The sequence below is a fragment of the Pogona vitticeps genome, chromosome 1 (assembly GCF_051106095.1).
Source record: "Pogona vitticeps strain Pit_001003342236 chromosome 1, PviZW2.1, whole genome shotgun sequence".
Lineage (NCBI taxonomy): Eukaryota > Metazoa > Chordata > Lepidosauria > Squamata > Agamidae > Pogona > Pogona vitticeps.
The window spans coordinates 356,450,267-356,472,162 of NC_135783.1; the positions used below are offsets into that span (position 1 = coordinate 356,450,267).

The 21,896-nt window shown below is 42.6% G+C and overlaps 1 protein-coding gene across 1 annotated transcript in view; it reads right to left on the reverse strand.

The window, feature by feature from the left end:
* Positions 1 to 13,275: 13,275 nt before the first annotated feature.
* Positions 13,276 to 21,896, reverse strand: part of LOC110070440 (cytochrome P450 2C18-like) — a 41,957-nt gene continuing 33,336 nt past the window's right edge. Inside the window, exons 6-9 of the mRNA XM_078384583.1 lie at positions 17,145 to 17,286; positions 16,167 to 16,354; positions 15,233 to 15,374; positions 13,276 to 14,131 (exon numbers count right to left, since the gene is read on the reverse strand). Coding sequence (XP_078240709.1) covers positions 13,950 to 14,131; positions 15,233 to 15,374; positions 16,167 to 16,354; positions 17,145 to 17,286 — 654 coding nt within the window. The 3' untranslated portion in view covers positions 13,276 to 13,949. The remainder of the gene's footprint in view (positions 14,132 to 15,232; positions 15,375 to 16,166; positions 16,355 to 17,144; positions 17,287 to 21,896) is intronic.

A 21,896-nucleotide genomic window follows, 5' to 3' on the forward strand; every position in this document is an offset into this window, starting at 1 on the left:
TGCATATTGGATATGGGCATTCCTGTCCCCAGTGGATTGCAGGGCCATACCTAGGTATTTAAAGCAAGAGACCTGTTCAAGAGGTTGCCCATTTATAATCCAAGATCTTCTCTTTTATCTTCTACCAAAGGCCATGATTTTTGTCTTTTTATAATTTATTTCTAATTCCTTCTTTCTGCAGAAGTCTGCAAATTTCTTAAGGGCTCTCTTTAGGCCAACTGGCGTTCTTGCTAGAAGCACGGCCTCATCCGCATAGAGACGGATATAAATATGTCTTTGGTGTAATTTCGGAGAATGAAGACTAGGAGAATTCAGATGTTCTACTATGTCATTTATATATAAATTAAACAATGAGGGGGCCAGTAAGCAGCCCTGTCTGACTCCTCTATAGGTATTAATCGGTTCTGTTAAATTCCCTTTCCTGTTGAGCCTGACCTTAAGATTGGTATTATTGTGTAGCACAAGCAACAATAGAAGTAAACGTTTATCTATTGAGGTGGCTTCTAAACTGTCCCATAGTTGCTGTCTCGAGATTGAATCGAAAGCCATTTTCATGTCGACGAATGCAGCATATAATGAGGTTGGACCTTTTGTCGCATATTTCTCTATAAGATGTTGAATAATAAGACATTGGTCCATAGTGGATCTACCCTCTCTAAAACCAGCTTGCTCTACAGCAATCCTATTTTCTTCGATCAACCAGGTCTCGAATTTGTCCTGCAGATGCCTAGCATATAGTTTACTGCATATATTTAAGAGACTAATAGGGCGATAGTTTGCCGGCTCATCTCTTAGTCCTTTTTTAAATAAAGGTACTACTATTGCTGTATTCCATTCTACAGGAAAGAGGCCTGTGGAGTCGATGTATGTGAATAATGCTGCTAAAAAAGGTGCCCACCAGTCAATATTTTCTTTGAACAGTTCCGGAGGCAAGCCATCCGACCCTGGTGCTTTGCCTATTTTCAGTCTGGCAATATGGGATGTAATTTCCTCCTGGGAAACTGGAGAGTTCCGCTTCTGGTGAGGGAGAAGGGAGAGTCTGTAGTGAGCTACGCTCCCTATCTAAAATAGTTTTAACTGTTATAAATATATGGAGCCTCAACGGTGGGGTTCCACAGGGGTCTATTATCTCCCCAATGCTGTTTAACATCTATATGAGGCCACTGGGTGGGGTCATCAGGGGATGTGGAGCTCGGTGTCATCAGTATGCTGATGATACTCAGCTGTACATCTCCTTTCCACCTACCACAGGAGATGCCATTCTGTCCCTCCAGCGCTACCTGGGGACCGTACTGCAATGGATGCAGGAGAACGGGCTGAGGCTGAACCCGGACAAGATGGAGTTATTGAGGGTGGGCGCCCCCACAGTCGGGGGTTTGGGAAACTCCCTCACTTTTGGGGGGGTGACCCTCCCTGCCAAGGATGGGGTCTGCAGCCTGGGGATCCATCTGGACCCGGTGCTCACCATGGAATCCCAGGTGGTGTTTTAATGCACGTCTTGGCCCTGATGATACCAGCCTTGAATTTAAGTACAAGGAATTTTTTTAATGATCCAGATAACTCTTATAAATTTCTCCCTTTCCCAAGGCTTTTTAAAGGCTCAACCTCAAACCTTGCAGGATTGTATCTGGCCAAAGTAGCCACCAAATTGGATCTGTACCTTTTGAATGGAACCTTTCCGGAGGATCATCCGACAGAGTTCACCTATGTGTCAGGCCAAGGATCTAGTACTATTGATTATATGCTACTTTGTGCTTCTCTAATCCCACTCATAACCAGCTTCCAGGTATTGCCCTACTTAGAGAGTGACCATTTCCCCCTACTGCTTCATGCTAAATTCTTATTTACAACCCAAACTATGACTGATCAGCCTTCTTATGAAGGCCCGCAAGTATTAAGTCCACACAAACTCAATCCAGGTTTAGAGAAATAATAGAGGTCAAAGATCACAGTATTCATAAATTTGAAGAGCGGGATCACAATATACAGATGGACCCCATTAAGATCTAATTACTGTCTTAAAACAAATTCCCTGGCAAATGAGGCCAGGAAGAAATACTCCTCCCTGGTATCGTTACTCTAACAAAATGTAATTTCATATAGATGGCTAACACCAGAAGGTTTATTTTTTCGAATCGACACAGAGATATAATATAACATCGCTGATGGAAGTGCAAGATTTTATGGAAAAAAGGGAAAAGAATCTGAAAATACAGGGAGAAAGAAAGGAGGAGGGGAAACCAGAAGCAAGACCTCAAGAGAAATCAGATCACTCATCACAATCAGAATCCGACACAGAGCTAGGAGAACAGGAAGTAGCGGAGCCAAGACGTACCAGAGGTATGATGAGGAGAGAACAAAAAGGTAGCATTCAACAACAAGATGACTAGAAAACAAATGAAGATTTTTTTTCAGTCAATATAAATGGCCTGAATTCACCTCAAAAACGGAAAAGATCTTTCTACAACAGCAGAAACAGAAATCTGATGTAATTTGCACTCAAGAAACCCATGTGAAAAGAGCAAATCAGAAATTGCTGGAATGTACAAGCCTAGGAAAAATTGTTTGTAGCTTTGAATACAAGTAAAAAGAAGAAAGCTGTGGCTATGTACATAAAGAAAGAATTGGAACCAAAACTAATTTTCTCCTCAGAAAGGATATTAATGGTGGAAATCCAAAGAGAATCAAAGAAAATGCTAATTGTCAATATTTATCCTCCAAATGGAAATCAAGAAAAAATTTAAACAACTACAACTAGAACTATCAAATAAAGCTTATGACTATTATTGTGTGATAGGTAATGCTGTTTTTGACAAAGAATTAGATACAAAATCAGATAAAATAGCTAAAAAAAGAAGAGGAACAATCTTAAGAAATGTTCTATTTATTTATTTGTTTATTCAGCTGCCTTTGATACCGTCGACCACGGTATCCTCCTGGGGAGGCTCTCTGAGTTGGGAGTTGGTGGCCTGGCACTTGCCTGGCTCCGCTCCTTCCTGGAGGACCACCCCCAGAGAGTACAGCTTGGGGAGAGGGTCTCAGTCCCGTGGAATTTCAATTGTGGGGTTCCACAGGGGTCGATCATCTCCCCAATGCTGTTTAATATCTATATGAGGCCACTGGGCGGGGTCATCAGGGGGTGTGGGGCATCGTGTCATCAGTACGCTGATGACACACAGCTCTACATTTCCTTTACACCAACTTCAGTGGATGCCGTCCGGTCCCTCCAGCGCTGCCTGGAGACTGTACTGGAATGGATGCAGTCAAATGGATTGAGGCTGAACCCGGACAAGACGGAGGTCTTGAGGGTGGGCGGCCCTTCCGTCAGCGGCATAGGTGACTCCCTCTTCTTTGGAGGGATGACCCTTGCCGCAAAGAGCGAGGTCCGAAGCTTGGGAATACATCTGGACCCGGCGCTTACCATGGAAACCCAGGCGGCGTCCGTGGTCCGCTCTGCCTATTTTCATCTATGGCGGATTGCCCAGCTGCGACCATATCTTGATCGGAGGCCCCTCACTACTCTAGTCCATGCGCTCGTAATCTCGAGATTAGACCATTGTAATGCACTCTACGTGGGGCTGCCTTTGAGGCTGATACGGAAACTTCAGATGGTCCAGAATGCAGCAGCCAGGCTCCTTAGTGGGGTGAGAAAACACCAGCATATCTCCCCCACCCTGGCTGCTTTGCATTGGTTGCCCATCCGTTTCCGCGTTGACTTCAAAGTGCTAATGATCACTTATAAAGCCCTAAACGGTTTGGGACCTCAATATTTGGCAGATCGTCTTCTCCCACCCAGATCTACCCGGATCACCCGATATAGCCAGCAGGGGCGGCTGAGAGGTCTGATGCCGAGAGAGGCCCGGAAGGAAAAAACTATTCCATCTTGGTAATCCTTTCTTTAAATTAATTGTTTTAAATTGAAATTTGTAATTTTATGATTTTATATATTTTTATACTGTTTTGTTTTATTTTGTAAGCCGCCCCGAGTAGACATGGTCTAGAGGGGCGGGGTAAAAATCAAATAAATAAATAAATAAATAAATAAATAAATAAATAAATAAATAAATAAATAAATAAATAAATAAATATTAATTAATTAATTAATTAATTAATTAATTAATTAATTAATTAATTAATTAATTAATTAATTAATTAATTAATTAATTTATTTATTTATTTATTTATTTATTTATTTATTTATTTATTTATTTATTTATTTATTTATTTATTTATTTATTGGATTTTTACCCCGCCCCTCTAGACCATGTTCTACAACTAGTGGATGAAGAAAATATCATAGATGCCTGGAGGACATGTAACCCAAAGACAAGAGACTATATCTTTTATTCTAACATACATAAATCATGGCCAAGAATTGATGCATGCTGGATCTTAACAAGCCTAATGAAAGAAGTGGAGCAAATAGACATTTTACCTTATACATTTGTAGATCACAGTCCAATTTGATGGTTGTTGTGGGCTTTTTGAGCTCTTTTGTTCTGAAGGTTGTTCTTCCTAATGTTTCACCAGTCTCTGTGGCCAGCATCTTCAGAGGACTGGAGTAGGAACTCTGTCCATGCTCTGTTGCTGTTTGTTGGATAGTTGAGTATTTATAGCTGTGGGAACAGCTTTTGTCCTTTTCAGGAGATAGGGTGATCAGTGTGTTTTTGTTGTGATAAGGGGGTAAGAGATTATCTGTCACTGTAATTGATGAGTGTTGTTAGCTGATCTTTTTGTACAATGGTCCCTGATCCTTTTGACTGGGTAGAGTTTGTTGACCTTGCTGCATTATTCAGCATTGGAAGCCAGGTCTTGTTTAGTTTTAGGCCTTCTTCTTTTTTGTTGAAGTTCTGTTGATGTTTATGAATTTCAATGGCTTCCTTGTGCAGTCTAACATAATGATTGCTGGTGTTGTCCAGTACTTCAGTATTTTGAAATAGAATTTCATGTCCAGCTTGTTTTAGGGCATGTTCAGCTATTACTGATTTTTCCAGTTGTTTTAGTCTGTAGTGTCTCTCATGTTCTTTGATACTGGTTTGAATGCTGTTTTTTTGTGGTTCCAATATATATTTGTCTACAACTGCTAGGTATCTGGTATACTCCTGCAGTGGTGAGGGGGGGGTCCCTTTTGCCCTTTGCTGACCATAACATTTGTTGTATTTTTGTGGGTTTTGTTACATTACAATTGAGTAGTAAATTTCATTACAATTGAGTAGTACAATTTCATTACAATTGAGTAGTAAATCAAGAGAATTTAATGGGAAGCTGAATACTTCACATTTAAAAAATGAGGAATTTATTAAGCAAATAAAAGAAGATATGGATTTCTTCTTCAAACAGAATATGAAGCCAGAAACACCAATTACAATGGTTTGGGAGGCAAGCAAGGTATTTTTAGGGGAGCAGCCATAAGATTTGCATCAAAACAAAAAAGAGAAAGACAGAAAGAAATATACGATTTTGGAAAATAGATTAGTCTCAGATGAACTACAGCTGAAGCAAACCCAACAAATACAGAACTGAAAGAGAACATAAAGTTCTGAGGAAACTGCAAAGAAGCTTAAATTTGCAAAGCAATTTTTTTTGAAAATGCAAACAAGCATATAAATTAAGGAAAGAGAAGAAGAAAAAAATAATACAAACATTGAAAGATGAAACAGGGACTGAGAAATTTAAACAAGAAGAAATAAAAAAGATTGTTGAGGACTTCTACTAGAATTTATACAATAGAAAGGAAGTAGACAAAGAAGCACAGAAAGAATAAGTACTGAAATACAACAAAATGAAATTGACTAAAGACCAAACATAGTCCTTAAATGAGCCTTTAACATATGCAGAAATTATAGAAGCCCTCAACAAGAAAAAAAAAAAAAGGGAAATCACCAGGGCTGGATGGTCTACCAGCAGAATATAATAAAGAATTAGAAAATGTATTGCTCAAACCATATAAGAAACTCTTGGAATTTGTAGAAGAAAAGGGAGAATTGCCAGAAGAAAAGGGAGAAGTGGCCTGAAACAATAATTTCTCTCATACATAAGGAAAACATGGAGGGTAAAGAAATCAAAAACTAAGGCTGATCTCATTGTTGTATGTGGATTATAAAATACGTGCAACCATGTGGGAAACTAGATTGCAAAGAATTTTAATACAAATAATACATCAAGACCAGTCGGGCTTTCTTCCAAAAAGGCAGATGAAAAATAATATAAGGACAATATTTAATATTCTGGAATATTATGAAGCTCACCCAAAAAAGCAAATATCTATGATATTCTTGGATGCTGAGAAAGCTTTCGATAATCTGAATTGGAACTTTATGATATATCAATTGGAAGTGTTACAAGTTGGAGAAAGTTTTTTGCAATTAATTAGAGCAATCTATACTCAGCAAAAGGCAAAAGTTAGAATTAATGGAGAAGAAAACAAATACAAATACAGAAAGGTACTAGACAGGGGTGTCCTCTCTCTTTCCATTATTATTCATTCTTACTCTAGAAATATTAACTGAACAAATTAAAGATAAAAAAGAAATAAAAGGATTGAAAGTAAGAGATCATACATATAAGCTTCAAGCTTTTATAGATGATTTAGTTATACTGGAAGATCCAATGGGCTCAATGGAAGATCAGAAGGAGATGTTGAAAAATGTTGGTGATATGGCAGGAATGAAAATAAATCAAAAGAAAAGAAAAATACTTGTTAAAAATATGAGAGAAGAAGATTGACAGGAGCTATTAGAAAATACTCACTTTGAAGAAGAAAAGAGAGTTAGATATTTAGGGATCCAAATCACAAAGAAAATGAGTACATTATTTAAAGACAATTATATGAAGTTGATTAAAGAGATACAGACCAGTTTGGAGAGATGGGACAAGTAACAGCTATCATTGATGGGAAGAATAGCAACCATTAAAATGAATGTGCTACCTAAAATTCTATTTTCATTTCAGACAATTCCCATGATATTAAGACGGTCTTTTCCCCAAGAAATTAACAAGATAATTATGAGATTTGTCTGGCAAGGTAACAAACCAAGAATTAAAATTAAAGCAATGCAAGATGCCAAACAAAGAGCGGGTTTTGGTCTCCCAGGTTGGGTTTTCTACTATAGATCCGCTGTATTAGACTGGATAAAGGAATGATTACCTTAGAAAATAATAGATTACAGTGGTGCCCCGCATAACGAGTGTTTCATTTAACAACGAATCCACATATCGATGTGTTTCGCTTACCGATTTTCGCATAGCAATGTTTTAAGAACAGCTGATCGGTGGTTCCAACATGGCTGCTGGCTAAATAAAATGGCCGTCCGCAGTGTTTTCACGCCCTTTCCTCGCTTACTGGGCAGCGAAAATGGTGGCCGCATGGAGGATTTTCGCAGAACTGTGAGTTTTTTGCCCATAGGAATGCATTAAACATGTTTTAATGCATTCCTATGGGCTTCTTTGTTCCACATAGCGACGAATCCGTATAGTGATGATTTTTTCGGAATGAGTTATCGTTGCTATGCGGGGCATCACTGTACTCAGTTTGGAAGGTCAGTTTGCAGTTTGGTTGGCATGCTTTTCTATGGTACAAAAAAGGTAAAGAGCAGGAACATTTTAACTCATATATAATAAGAACTCTACTAGGGACTTGGAAAAAGATCATCCAACAGATTTACCAAAAAAAACCAAAAACAGTCTGGGTATCACCTATAGAAGCCTTTACACATCCAAATCTCATGATGGAAGTGAACCTTTTAGGATATTTATTTATTTATTTATTTATTTATTTATTTATTTATTTATTTATTTATTTGTTTATTTATTTATTTATTTATTTATTTATTTATTTATTTATTTATTTATTCAAGTTTTACCCCGCCCCTCTAGACAATGTCTACTCGGGGCGGCTTTCATCAGTTAAAACAAGTTAAAAACATATAAAATGCATTTATACTAATTAGTTCTAAATTAAAGGTTTCCAAGATGGTGGTATAAAAAAATATAGAGAAAGAGAAAAGGAAAATGACTTAATTGACTGGGGGGTAGGCCTGTTTAAACAACCAAGTTTTTAATTGGCTTTTGAAAACCCCCAGCGAGGGTGCCAGCCGGATTTCAGTGGGGAGTGTGTTCCACAGCCGAGGGGCAACCACCGAGAAAGCCCGGTTTCTTGTTTTCTCCTTCCGGGCCTCCCTCGGCGTAAGTCCCCTCAGCCGCCCCTGCTGGCTATGTCGGGTGACTTGGGTAGATCTGATTTATCAAGATTTATTTTAAAAGGATTGTGATGGTCTAGAGCAGTGGTCCCCAACCTTGGGCCTCCAGAGGTTATTGGACTTCAACTCCCAGAAATCCTGGCCAGCAGAGGTGGTGGTGAAGGTTTCTGGGAGTTGTAGTCCAAGAACATCTGGAGGCCCAAGGTTGGGGACCACTGGTCTAGAGCCTAGATTCCCAACCTTTGTTACTCAGATGTTTTTGAACTGCAACTCCCAGAAACCCCAGCCAGCACAGTTGATGGTGAAGGCTTCTGGGAGTTGCAGTCCACAACTCCTGAGTAAGTCAAGGTTGAGAACCAGTGGTCTAGAGCACAAGTGGGATGTAGGTATAGAAAAGATAAATTAGAGGGTGTTTACCCAGAACAAACAATATTTGATAAACTTCTGCTGGGCTCAAAATATAAAGTAATTAAGAAAATGTATGATTATTTGTTAAAAATTAAAATGCAAGATGAGATGGGCAAAGAATGTATAATTAGGTGGGCATAAAATATAGGACATAATATTGATATTGATCAATGGTTGCAAATATGGAAAAATAACAAAACTCAAAAAATGGGTTAATTTCAAGGAGAATATATACAAGATATTTTACAGGTGGTATACGACTCCAGTAAAATTGTCAAAGAGTCAAAGATTTACACAGAGGTGTCCAAAATGTGTTGGAAGTATGAAGCGCACGAGGGAAGCTCTTACCATATGTGATGGACTTGCAGAGTAGCAAATCAGTATTGCATAGGAGTACATACTCTGTTAGAAAAAATATTGGTTTGCAAGGTTCCACTAACCCCAGAACTGTTTCTACTGAGTATTATACCAGACAATATAGATAATACAAATAACTACTTAGTTAGATATATAGTCAGTGCAGCCAGAAATCTTTATGCCAAGAATTGGAAGAAACCAGTGATACCGTACTAAGAGGAACTTACTGAGAAAATACGGGAAGCGGCAGAAATGGATATTTTATCAGAAGTGTTGAAAGACTGTCAAATACAGAAGGCTACTGGACGATGGGATTTATTACACAAATGGCTTGAGTTACCAGATAGTGCTTGAATAACATAGAATTAAACTAAGATGTAACTGTAAGTTGAAATCTGGAGGGCAATCAAATTGTAGAAATGCGGAAAGTTAATTTGATATTGCAACATGAATAGATTGGATGTCAGTACATTTTGTGTTTCTCTTCTCCCTCGTTTTTTTCTTTCCCCCTTTACTCTTTGTACCCTGTACCTTAATAATAATAATATTGAAAACAAACTATATGACAGGTTTGGGCTAAACCTGGAGAGAAATTGTTAAATGCAGTTTGGCAAACAAGCATAAGTTTTGTAAAGAATCAGAGCTGTAAAGTAAAGCTAAGCTAGAGTTAATACAGCTGTGGGAATAGTATCAGCAGTATGAACAATCCCAGGATTGGCTAATCACTGGGATATAGCTGGGAGACCAAGCGTACACCATTGTGGGTTGTTGTGGGTGTTGCTGTTGGTTGTGGAGTGCTGTCGTCATGCTGGTGAATCCTGTGGAAGCCGTATCTGCGAGCTTGGGAGAAGTGGAACTCTGGCGGATCGGACTGACTGCATGGTATATTGACATTACTGGACTCTGACATTGATTTTGGGTATTTTCAAAAAACAACTAAAAACATTGCTGTTCCGGCAGGCCTTCCCCCCCCCAGCCAATTTCTGATTCCCCTCTTTTTTCCCTCCTTGCGTTCAATCTAATTGTTGAATGTGTTTTTATATAAGTTGCCTTAGTTACTGTTTTATCCCTGTTGTAAGCCGCCTAGAGTGGTCTATTGATCAGATAGGCGGGATATAAATAAAATAAATAAATAAATAATAATAATGATTTATGCTCTGTACTCTGTGGAAGTGCCGTGTATGACAATTGGAACTGGAACAAGGACTACGCTGTGTATATACCTGTACATATCCTGTATATAATACAAGTATTCTGCTATCAAGACTGTTTGGTGCTTGTGTCTTCACATCACTGGGAAGCTCTTCTGGTTCTCACCTCCTGGGGTAACCCTGGTAATACCACTAACTCTGTCACTATATATAAACCCACAAAACCTATGTTATATAACAAACTACAAAACAAAGCCTAAGAAAGGAACTTTATCATCAAATCTCTGTGCAGTTCACCAGAGTTCAGCTGCTCTGGGTCTCCTGCCTGCTCTTCCAGGTATACAAGCCAACTTTGTTCACTAGAGTTCAGTTTCCACAAAGGGAGGATCCTGCCTGATTAACAGGGGAGGGAAGATAAATCAAGATAAATCAAGGACCAACCCCAGTGTGTGTGTATCTTTCTTCTTGTTTGAGTGCACAGGGTAGATGGTCAGGGGTCCTGATCCAACAGAGGAACAGAAGGGGTCAGTTAGAAAGGAGGAGCTGTGCGCAGGGTGCAAATGCAAGGCGCAAGGGCCACTTTGGGGACCATGTGGGCCAACCCAGTGGGTGGGTGGGATCCTTAGGAAGGGGCTCTCCTTGTGATGTTCCCCTTGAGAGAGAGAGAGAGAGAGAGAGAGAGAGAGAGAGAGAGAGAGAAAGAGAAAGAGGACGGGAGAGGGAAGGAGGCTCTCCTGGGAGTAGGAAGGAGGTGCTCATCATCCCCTGGTTTCAGCAATGGCACTTCAGGGTACGCATGCAGGAGGGGAAGTGAAAGGAAACAATGGCTCTTTACCTGGTTTGGGACAAGGGCTCTTCCACAACAAAAGAGCTCCGTACTGCAAGGGCTGCCTTCCAGTGGGGGCTTCAAAAATATACAGGTGATGATGGGCATGGAAAGATATGGCATTGGTGCAGCTGCTAGTCATTCCAAAAGAACAGTGATCAGATGCCAGGTTCCAGGTAGCCAGCTCGCTCATCCCTCCGCTCTAACTTTGGTGGTGTTGAATGCCAGGTCTGTATGCAATAAAGCCCAGCTAATACAAGATCTTATTCTGGAAAATGATGCAGATCTGGCTTGCATAGCGGAGATGTGGATGGGTAGTGAAGGGGGTGTGCCCCTGTCTCCTGCTTGTCTCCCCCAGTTGTGCTGTCCAGCACCAGGGTAGACCAGAGGGTAGGGGGATGGAATTGCCATTGTTTACAAGGACACTGTTGTGGTTGACAGGCTCTTTTCTGTGGCAATGCCAGGCCTAGAGGCACTCCACGTGTCGATGGGGGCCAGGGACAGCAATGGAATCCTGCTGGCACACCGTGCTCCCCGTGCTCCTCCCATCTTCCTACCAGAGCTAACTGAAATAGTCACACCAGAGCACAGGTTGCTGGCATCTGAAGATGCCGGCCACAGAGACTGGCAAAACGTTAGGAAGAACAACCTTCAGAACATGGCCAAAGAGCCTGAAAAACCCACAACAACCACAAGAGCTAACTGACTTTGTCTCCGTGGTTCTGTTGGGATACCCGAGACTGATTGTCTTGGGTGATTTCAACATCCATCCAGAGGCGGAGGTTACCGGTCTGGCTCTTGGGTTCTTGGAAACCATGGTTTCCTTGGACATGTCCCAACAACCCCACACACATGGGTGGCCACAATTTGGACCTGGTTTTCTCCGCTGAGTAGAGAGAGTGTGGCTTGATAGTGATTTACCTTTGTTGGTCCCCTTGTCGTGGTGGGACCACCACCTGATAAAATGCAACCTCACGGTGGTACTCCCTTCCTGTAGGGAGCAGAGACCTATTTTCATGGTCCGGCCTCGCAGGCTACTGGATCCTAATGGATTCCAGGATTCCATGTGTGGGATTCCAACTGATCTGTCTGTCGCTCCTATTGAGGCTCTGGTGGATGGCCGGTATTCCACTGCCACCAGGGCTGTAGACATGATTGTTCAAAAATGGCCTCTTTGCTGCAGAGCCCGACCAGCACCTTGATTTTACCAGCAGCTGTGGGCTATGAAACAGAATAGGAGAGGACTAGAGAGCCTCTGAAGGTGGTACCCAATGGAAAATAACTTAAAAGCTGCCAAGGTTGCGTCTAACCTCTATATTGCTAAGGTGGAGGCTGCTAGAAAAGCCTACTTCACTGTCCAGATAAGCGAAGCATAGGAATCCGCAGTTGGAACTTTTCCATATAGTACACAACTGTGACGATTGCCCAATGTCACTCCTGTCACTCATAGTCAGGATCTCATTTGCAAGAGCCTATGAGAGCATTGGAGGGGCAGAGTCAGTGGATATATAAAGGTTCGGCAGGAAGAGAAAGAGAAGAGAAAGAGAAGAGAGAAAGAGAAGAGAGATAGAATTTGCAGAGAGATAGTCAGATAGTCAGAGAGACAGTGAGAGAAGAGAGAGAGAAGGAACAGGTACTAATAGAGATAAGCTGGTCAAGATAAATAGATAGGGCAGGTGGCGATTGGTTATGTGGCAAGATATATGGTATTTTAATGATTTGATTGTGTACAATGAATATCTGAGGATCATCTGTGATTATGATTAAGTCTGATGCACTTCAATAAGTAAGTTCTGCTGGCAGTTACCAGACAAGTGTTAAGACTAAAGTCTTCTATATTATGGATAAAGGAAATCCACTGGTGGCAGTGAGGGAAAGAGAAGACTGAATCCTTTGTGAATGCACAACACCTAGGTGCATCAAAGGAGTGGACGTCACAATTGGTGTCAGCTGGTGGGATGACATAGTGTGAACTCTTTGTTTGGGGAAACAAGCAGGGGCCACGTGTTACACGTCACACCAAACTATCCAGAATTGGCCACAACAATTGGCCTACATCTAGTATTTCTTGTGACCAATTTGAAGCATTTTTAAAATCAAAAGTGTAGGACATCCACCGGGATCTTGCACCATACTTAAAACAGTGGATTGAGGTGAGACATCCAGCGCAGTACCTTGTCCATTCAGAATTACTCAGTTTCAACCTGTGATGTCCGCGGAGGTGGTCAAGGTCCTTCATCGCTGCTGAGCCACCACCTCTCCGTTGACCCTTGCCCTGCCTGGCTAATCACAGTTAAAGGCTGAGATGAATAAATCACTTTCAGCAGTTGAGAAGCATCTGAAAGCACTGGGTTCCAAAGTTGAGGAGAGAGGAAAAAATGGCTAAAATGAATGTGGAAAAACATAATTGGCATGCAAATACATTGAGCGAGATTGATAAGATCCTGATTGATTTTGAAGACGGAGGATGGGGAAAATGTAAAGTTGTGTGGTTTTCCAGAGGGAAGAGCAGACAATGAGGTGAATCTGATAGAATTTGTAGAGCAAAAGAGAAAGATTGGTGAAAAAAGGTAATCCTATGGATTAATGCTTGGAATTGATATGTATGTAAACGTTACTTGTCACTTTTTCGAATTTCTGTTAGAATCCTACCCTCCCCTCCAAACATATTCCAGATACCCCTTTTTTCATGGGTTCATTTTATTTTCTGGCTTCCAGTTATGTAATACAGTCCACTCCCCCAAATGTCCTGCTGCTTTCGGAAGCAGTGGTTTGGAAACTTATTAAGGGGGAATGAAGTTTGTGTTGAGCAAGAAAGAGGGGAGGGAATCAAAATGTGTTTTTTGGGGAAACAATTGATACATGTTTTGAAAATAGATTGCCTCTGTCCAAATAAAGGTCCCTCTTATGTTCATAAATGTACAGTTTTGCTGCTCAGCTGGAAAATGTAAACAGGCTGAAATAAAACGCCCACTGCTGGGCGGTTTCTGGTGCTCGGAGTCCACCTTCTCAGCGAGGGAGAACGGCGAGCCGATACGGCCGAGGGAAGTTGTTGGTGCTGCTCATGAGGGGACTGATGTCGATGTCCTTGGGATCCTGGAGGGGCTTCAGTTTGAAGTGTTGCAGGATGGTGGTCAAGAAGAGGAACAGCTCCATGCGGGCGAGGCCCTCCCCTGCGCAGATCCGTTTACCTGTAAGGGAAACCAAGGCGGGAAGGTAAGCACGAGGAGGGGCTTCCTTAACAGCTGGGGGGAACACCTCACAACAAGGTCAAGGGGCTCAAATGCAGGGAATGTGGCCCTTCAGGAACATCTCCTGAGAAGATTATCTGTTCCCAGGGCATGTTCAGCTTCTTTCCCACTTATTGTGGTGTGGAAGGGGAAGGGCAAGGGACTGTCCTGGGCATGGCAGAAGAGTAGAGGGATAACAAAGACTATTGGCTCATTTCTTCATTCTGGTCCACTGAGGAACCGAATTTGAAGCTGAAGCTGTAATAAGGACAGAGAAGGATCCAGCCTGAATCAATTTGGAATGGTTTGGTACAATTGCGCTTAATTCATTTACTACTTCTGTACACACGGACAGAATTCCTGGAGCCCCTGCAGTTGCCCTCAAGTCAACTACATGTTGATGTTGGATCACTCAGTTTCAGTCCCTTTGGTTGACATGTGGCCCTCCCTTTCTAACTCCCAACTTCCTGCCTTCTCTGTTGCAAGAGCTGTCAGCCAGTAGCCATTAATGCTGTTTGATTGCACAAATGGGGGGCAGGTGCCATGTTTCAACCTTGTGTTTTCTACATTTCTAAAATTAGTTTTTGCTAAGTGGCATAGTGCTACATTGCTGAAGAACCCTAAGTGACCTCTGTCTTCATTTCCAAAATACATTTTTAAACCATTGAACATTTTATAACTACTGTACTATTTGGGTTTACACTGTGTATTTAGTCTACACTGAGGGGTATTGAGCAACATCAAATTTGCACACACAAACAAAGAAAGCCTGGAGGGAATGGGCTGATGTTCAAAATACTTGACATCCTTCAAAGTGAATGCCAGAAAGCAGCCACTGTTATCATTTTGTACAACTGGCTCTTTCTGCAGTTTCCCTTTATGTATGTGCAGCTTTTGTCTTCAGGTCCTGTTGAGACCTCCATGGAGGGCTCAGGCTTTTCCAGGATAAATCAGATTTGACATTGACTCCCACTGGTATTGCCTCCTTGCCCCAAAGATAGGAGATGAGGATGACCCCCAAAGAGGTGGACAATTGGGGAGGGGGAAATGGGCCCTTTTTACCTGCCGAGAAGGGCATGAAGTAGTCACTCTTCCTGAAGGTCCCGTCTTTGTTCAAGAAATGCTGTGGGTCAAATTCTGTGGGGTTTGGAAACTCTTTGCTGTCGTACAGCGCAGAGGTCAGGACAGGGATGATGGTGGTGCCCTGAGGAGAGGAAGAAGAAGTGAGTTATGCCGTTTGCTGTCTGTGTTTGAGCTGAGATGCTTCTGATGTAGCTTGTGATTCTCCCCCATTCACCCGACCAGGAGCCAGGTTTCCAAGCCCCCTTCTTAACACCTTTGCCTTTCCTTCTCATTCCTCTTGGCTTTTCTGTCCAAATCCAATGTTTTAAACAAAGGTGGACCTCTTAAAATCAGTGAAACTGAGCTCGGTTGGGACTTATTGGTTTCCTCTCTGGTGCAAGGAATCTAACCTTCCCGAGGACAACGGTTGCATTCAAGCCTTTATGTTTGCCGTTCCTTTGGACGAGTGCATGGACGTTGGCCTGACTCCTGATTCAGTGTTGTTTTGTCAGGCAGTGGCTCTTCCCATCCCTCTCCTGGCCTCACTGGTTGGGCCCCAGATTTTAGGTGATGTCTGATTCTGATTCCAAAATTCTGAAAAGTCTAGATGTGTATGACCAAACATTATATTAATGGTCCTCCAAATCTCTCCCACGGTTTTTAATGTGACCGATTTGTGTGAACTGATTGATGTATTGCTCAATGACGTATTGAAATGAGGAGGGAGTCCATGGCTTCTGGAACATCAAATGAAGCTGGTGGGGTAAGTGCCTGTTGAGTACGGGGGACATATCAGGATTCAGACAAAGGTGGCTGATGACAGATTGGCAAATGGGAACAGAAAGGGAGGGAATGAGGGAGGGAGGGAGAAACAGAGGGAGAGTCTCTCGGTCACCTGGGAGCTCCTGTTTTGGCCTAGAAGCAGAGCCGGTACCTTTGGGATGACGAATTGTCGGAAGGGGGTGTCTTTGGCCACTGAGTGGGGGAGAGCCAGTGGGATGAGAGAGATGAACCTCTGGATTTCGTGGATGACGGCGTCTGTGTAAGGCATCTGCCCACGGTCAGCTATGCACGGTGCCCTGGCTCGGCCGACCACGCGGTCAATCTCTTCATGCACTTTCTCTGGAAAGGGATGGGAAAGGGTCAGCACCAATTCCCTGACATTCCCCAGAAGCCCTGAAATCTGGCCAGGAGGGTTGACCTGGTGGCTGATTGCCCTACAGGCTGGATGATGGATTGGGTGGCTTGGCCTATTTTATGTAACTTTTTTCTTCTTCTGATAAGTCCCCATTGTCTAGCTCTATTCCCTGATCACCCTCTACAAAGAGGCTGCACTCCGAGATGCAGGCCATCATTTCTTCATGGTCCAACGTATTTCAGATGACAGGTGTTCTTCAGAGGAGTTGGGTGCCTACTTTTATTGAAGGGAAAACATATACATGCTCTCTGCTTTTGAATCCTAGAAGCAGAGCAATTTTCAAGTATTCTGGAAGAGTATTTCTGGGCAGTTAGCTCTCATGAATAATGCCCTTTGTCCGAAACACATGCTCTCTGCTTTTGAATCCTAGAAGCAGAGCTCTCTCCGAGATTATTTCTGGACAGTTCCTGTGAAGAAATCCTTTTGGCTGAAAGACAACAGCGTCTCGGTTCCCACCTTTTTTTCTGGTGGTGGTTCTGGTGAATCCTTCCTGGTTTCGCTTCCGTTTTTACTGTCCTTCTTTACCCAATGGCACCCAAGCTAAATTTCATGATCACCCAAAATCCTGCCCTGCAGTTCAGCCTGGAATCACCCAGGGAGCAAGGCAGGAATTCCATGGAGCTGTGATGAGACATGGAGAACCTGAAAGGGGAAACCACAGAGGGGAGGGAATGGAGTGGAGCTCCTGGCAGGTAGTTGAAGGGGCTGTTTTACCTTCTACCTCCGGGTATTTCTGGAGAATCAAGAGCCCGTATCTGAGGGTTGTGCTGTTTGTTTCTGTTCCAGCTGAAAACAAATCAGCTACAGAGGTCAGCATGTTTTCAGTGGTGAACTCTGATGCTCCGTTCTTTTTTTCCTGTAGAAACGTACAAGATAAACAGTGGCATTAACTTCATTGTGCTGGCTAAAATGTAAAAACAATGTAACTAATAGATGAAAGATCTATGAACCTTGGGAAGCTGGAGGTGCTCAAACAGGAGATGGCAAGAATAAACATTGATATCCTGGGCGTCAGTGAACTAAAATGGAGAGGAATGGGTGAATTCAACTCAGATGATTATCATGTCTACTATTGTGGGCACGAATCCCATAGAAGGAATGGAGTGGCCCTCATAGTCAACAAAATAGTGGGAAAAGCTGTAATGGGATACAATCTCAAAAATGATAGAATGATGTCAATACGAATCCAAGGCAGACCTTTCAACATCACAATAATCCAAGTTTATGCACCAACCTCCATTGCTGAGGAGACTGAAATTGAACAATTTTTTGAAGATTTACAACACCTTCTAGAACTGACACCAAAGAAAGATGTTCTTCTCATTCTGGGGGACTGGAATGCCAAAGCAGGGAGTCAAGAGATAAAAGGAACAACAGGGAAGTTTGGCCTTGGAGTTCAAAATGAAGCAGGGCAAAGGCTAATAGAGTTTTGCCAAGAGAACATGCTGGTCATCACAAACACTCTGTGAAGGAGCTCAAGGCAGTGTGCCATCCTCTGTTGGGAAAGAAGATGTAGAGGAAGGAGGATGTGTGGAAGGGGTATTAATAGAACTGGATCAAACTGACATAGTGACTGAAAGAGCTGCGGAGGTGTGTCTTGTGGAGGAAGGAGGGGAGGAGTTGGATTTAATTGTGTGGGAGGATATAAAAGAGGAAAAGGGCACGCGGGATTTTAGAACGTGGACGGATCTGAACCCAGACCGACCAAGGCACAGAGGGATGGAAACGGAACCCATTCTTGGCCAGATTCAAGGGGCTGACGTGACTCTGGGATTTCCCAATCTAATGACAGGAGATCCATTAACCATGGGGGCTAGAGGTAAAGTTATCGAGCCTCTAAAATGGAAGGTATCTGTTTTCCCCCTGAACTACCCTGGAGGTGGGCGGCGGATGATTCGTCCTGGCCCAGAGTTTCAGAAGAAGCCCTTGGAGGGCGATTGGGCCCTCCACCCGTGCTGCGGCACAGTGTGCGCAGTGAAGAGCGCGCCCATACGACAAATGACGGATCGAGAGAAGTTTGGGCCGGCTCCCTATTAGGGGATCAGGACGTCCCCCCAATTGTTCATTCCAAGAAATATAACCTGTTACCGGATCACCTGTTACAAGATCCTTTTGATCCTTGCGAGTTCAGAACTATTTGTAATAAAAATATCGTTAATGAAAATTCAGACGAGCCTCCTTGCCTTTTTCCCGCCTTCACCACAAGCGCCCCCCCCGCTGGAGAAAGACTTTCTTACACACCCTTTTCCAACAACACAAGAGGCGACTCTATACATGGAAATCACCAGCTGGGCAACATCGAAATCAGATTGATTATATTCTCTGCAGCCAAAGATGGAGAAGCTCTATATAGTCAGCAAAAACAGATTGTGGCTCTGATCATCAGCTTCTCATAGCAAAATTCAAGCTTAGACTGAAGAGAGTAGGAAAAACCACTGGGCTACTCAGGTGTAATCTAAATCAAATCCCTTATGAATACACAGTGGAAGTGAAGAACAGATTTAAGGAACTCGATTTGGTGGACAGAGTGCCTGAAGAACTTTGGACAGAGGCTCGTAACATTGTCCAGGAGGCAGCAACAAAAACCATCCCAAAGAAAAGGAAAGGCAAGAAAGCAAAGTGGCTGTCCAACGAGGCCTTACAAATAGCAGAGAAGAGAAGGGAAACAAAATGCAGGGGAGATAGGGAAAGTTACAGAAAATTGAATGCAGACTTCCAAAGAATAGCAAGGAGAAACAAGACAGCCTTCTTAAATGAACAATGCAAAGAAATAGAGGAAAATAACAGAAAAGGAAAAACCAGAGATCTGTTCAGGAAAATTGGAGATATCAGAGGAACCTTTGGTGCAAGGATGGACATGACAAAGGACAAAAATGGAAGGGACCTCACAGAAGCAGAAGACATCAAGAAGAGGTGACAAGAATACACAGAGGAATTATATCAGAAAGATTTGGATATCCCGGACAACCCAGACAATGTAGTTGCTGACCTAGAGCCAGACATCCTGGAGAGTGAAGTCAAGTGGGCCTTAGAAAGAATGGCTAAGTATAAGCCCAGTGGAGGTGATGGCATTCCAGCTGAACTATTTAAAATCTTAAAAGATGACGCTGTTAAGGTGCTACATTCAATATGCCAGCAAGTTTGGAAAACCCAACAGTGGCCAGAGGACTTGAAAAGATCATTCTACATCCCAATACCAAAGAAGGGCAGTGCGAAAGAATGCTCCAACTACCGTACAATTGCACTCATTTCACACGCTAGCAAGGTTCTGCTCAAGGTTCTGCTCAAAAACCTCCAAGGTAGGCTTCAGCAATATGTGGACCGAGAACTCCCAGAAGTACAAGCGGGATTCCGAAGGGGCAGAGGAACTCGAGACCAAATTGCTAACATGCACTGGATTATGGAGAAAGCCAGAGAGTTCCAGAAAAATATCTACTTCTGCTTCATTGATTATGCAAAAGCATTTGACTGTGTGGACCATAGCAAACTATGGCAAGTCCTTAAAGAAATGGGCGTGCCTGACCACCTTATCCATCTCCTGGTTCAAAATTGAGAAAGGAGTACGACAAGGCTGTATATTGTCCCCCGGCTTATTTAATTTATATGCAGAATACATCATGCGGAAGGCTGGACTGGAGGAATCCTAAGCCAGAATTAAGATTGCCGGAAGAAATGTCAACAACCTCCGATATGCAGATGATACCACTCTAATGGCAGAAAGTGAGGAAGAACTAAAGAACCCTGTAATGAGGGTGAAAGAGGAAAGTGCAAAAAATGGTCTGAAACTCAACATCAAAAAAACTAAGATTATGGCCACTGGCCCCATCACGTCCTGGCAAATAGAAGGGGAAGATGTGGAGGCAGTGACAGATTTTACCTTCTTGGGCTCCATAATCACTGCAGATGGAGACAGCAGCCACAAAATTAAAAGACGCCTGCTTCTTGGGAGGAAAGCGATGACAAATCTTGACAGCATCTTAAAAAGCAGAGATATCACCTTGCCAACAAAAGTCCGAATAGTCAAAGCTATGGTTTTTCCTGTAGTGATGTATGGAAGTGAGAGCTGGACCATAAAGAAAGGTGACTGCCAAAGAATTGATGCCTTTGAATTGTGGTGCTGGAGGAGGCTCTTGAGAGTCCCCTGGACTGCAAAGAGAACAAACCTATCAATTCTAAAGGAAATCAACCCTGAGTGCTCACTGGAAGGACAGATCCTGAAGCTGAGGCTCCAGTACTTTGGCCATCTCATGAGAAGAGAGGACTCCCTGGAGAAGACCTTAATGTTGGGAAAGTGCGAAGGCAAGAGGAGAAGGGGATGACGGAGGATGAGATGGTTGGACAGCGTCACCGAAGCAACCAACATGAATCTGACCCAACTCTGGGAGGCAGTGGAAGATAGGCGTGATCTGGTCCATAGGGTCACGAAGAGTCGGACACGACTAAACGACTAAATGAAACAAAACGAATAGATGAAAATCAAATGCGCAGAAATCAGAATGGCGCTTAGCCTGCTGTTTGCTCTGCTGCAGGAATGAGTTGGGTCACTGCTTTGTCTGGCAATCACACAACATAATTGCTGGAGCGAACCACAGGCCTTCCCAAGAGCACCCCTGCCTGAACCTTTCTGGGTTCCTTTTTCTACCTTTTAATTTTTTTAAAAAAGAAACTTTTAAAGTGTTTGCATAATGAAGTTTTATTTTGTTCAAAATGACCTACTCAGCAAGAGTCAGGACTTTTAATACTTGATTGTACTAAGCAAAGGATGGGCATGGCCAGAGTGTTTGTGCTGTGGTCCCCTCCCACCGCTTCTACTTTTTTGTTGTAAGTAGAATTACTCTTACATTTTGGTTCATTTCCTTTGCGGGTAATCACTGGAAGCAAGCCAAAGTGAGCTTTTGGCTAGCAAGGCTCAATCTGCAGTCAGTTTCTCATACTGTGAAGTGGCTGAAAAAGAGCCACTTCAGGACGTTGGCAAATTAAACACTTCTTCCATGGAGGGGCAGAGGAAGTAACACTATTTTTTTTAGACTGCATTAGGGCAGTCCAGATACTCCATATAGTTTTAAGCCACTACATGCTATGGCAAGTTGACAGTGGAAGGAACTGGACCAAATGGGGTTTCTTAGGGTCTATATGCCATTTGGATGTGAGGATGGCATATCAGACCTCTACCTGACCCTAGACGATCCTATTTAACATGATCCAGCCAGCTCTAACAATGCCTATTTAGACATAACCCGTCCCCCGAAGCTCAGAAAAATAGTAATAGAAAGATTTTAAAAATATTTTGCTTTTTCTGTACCATAGTAGCCAGGGCAAATATTGGAGGAAAATGTATGATATCTATGTGTGAGATGTGTTTACTCCACCAGCATTTCCCTACCCCTGAATACCATGCCGCTGGTCAGGTGTTGTTGGTGTCACTTAGGCTGCAGACCTATGTGTATTGGGTGTCGTTGTGGATGT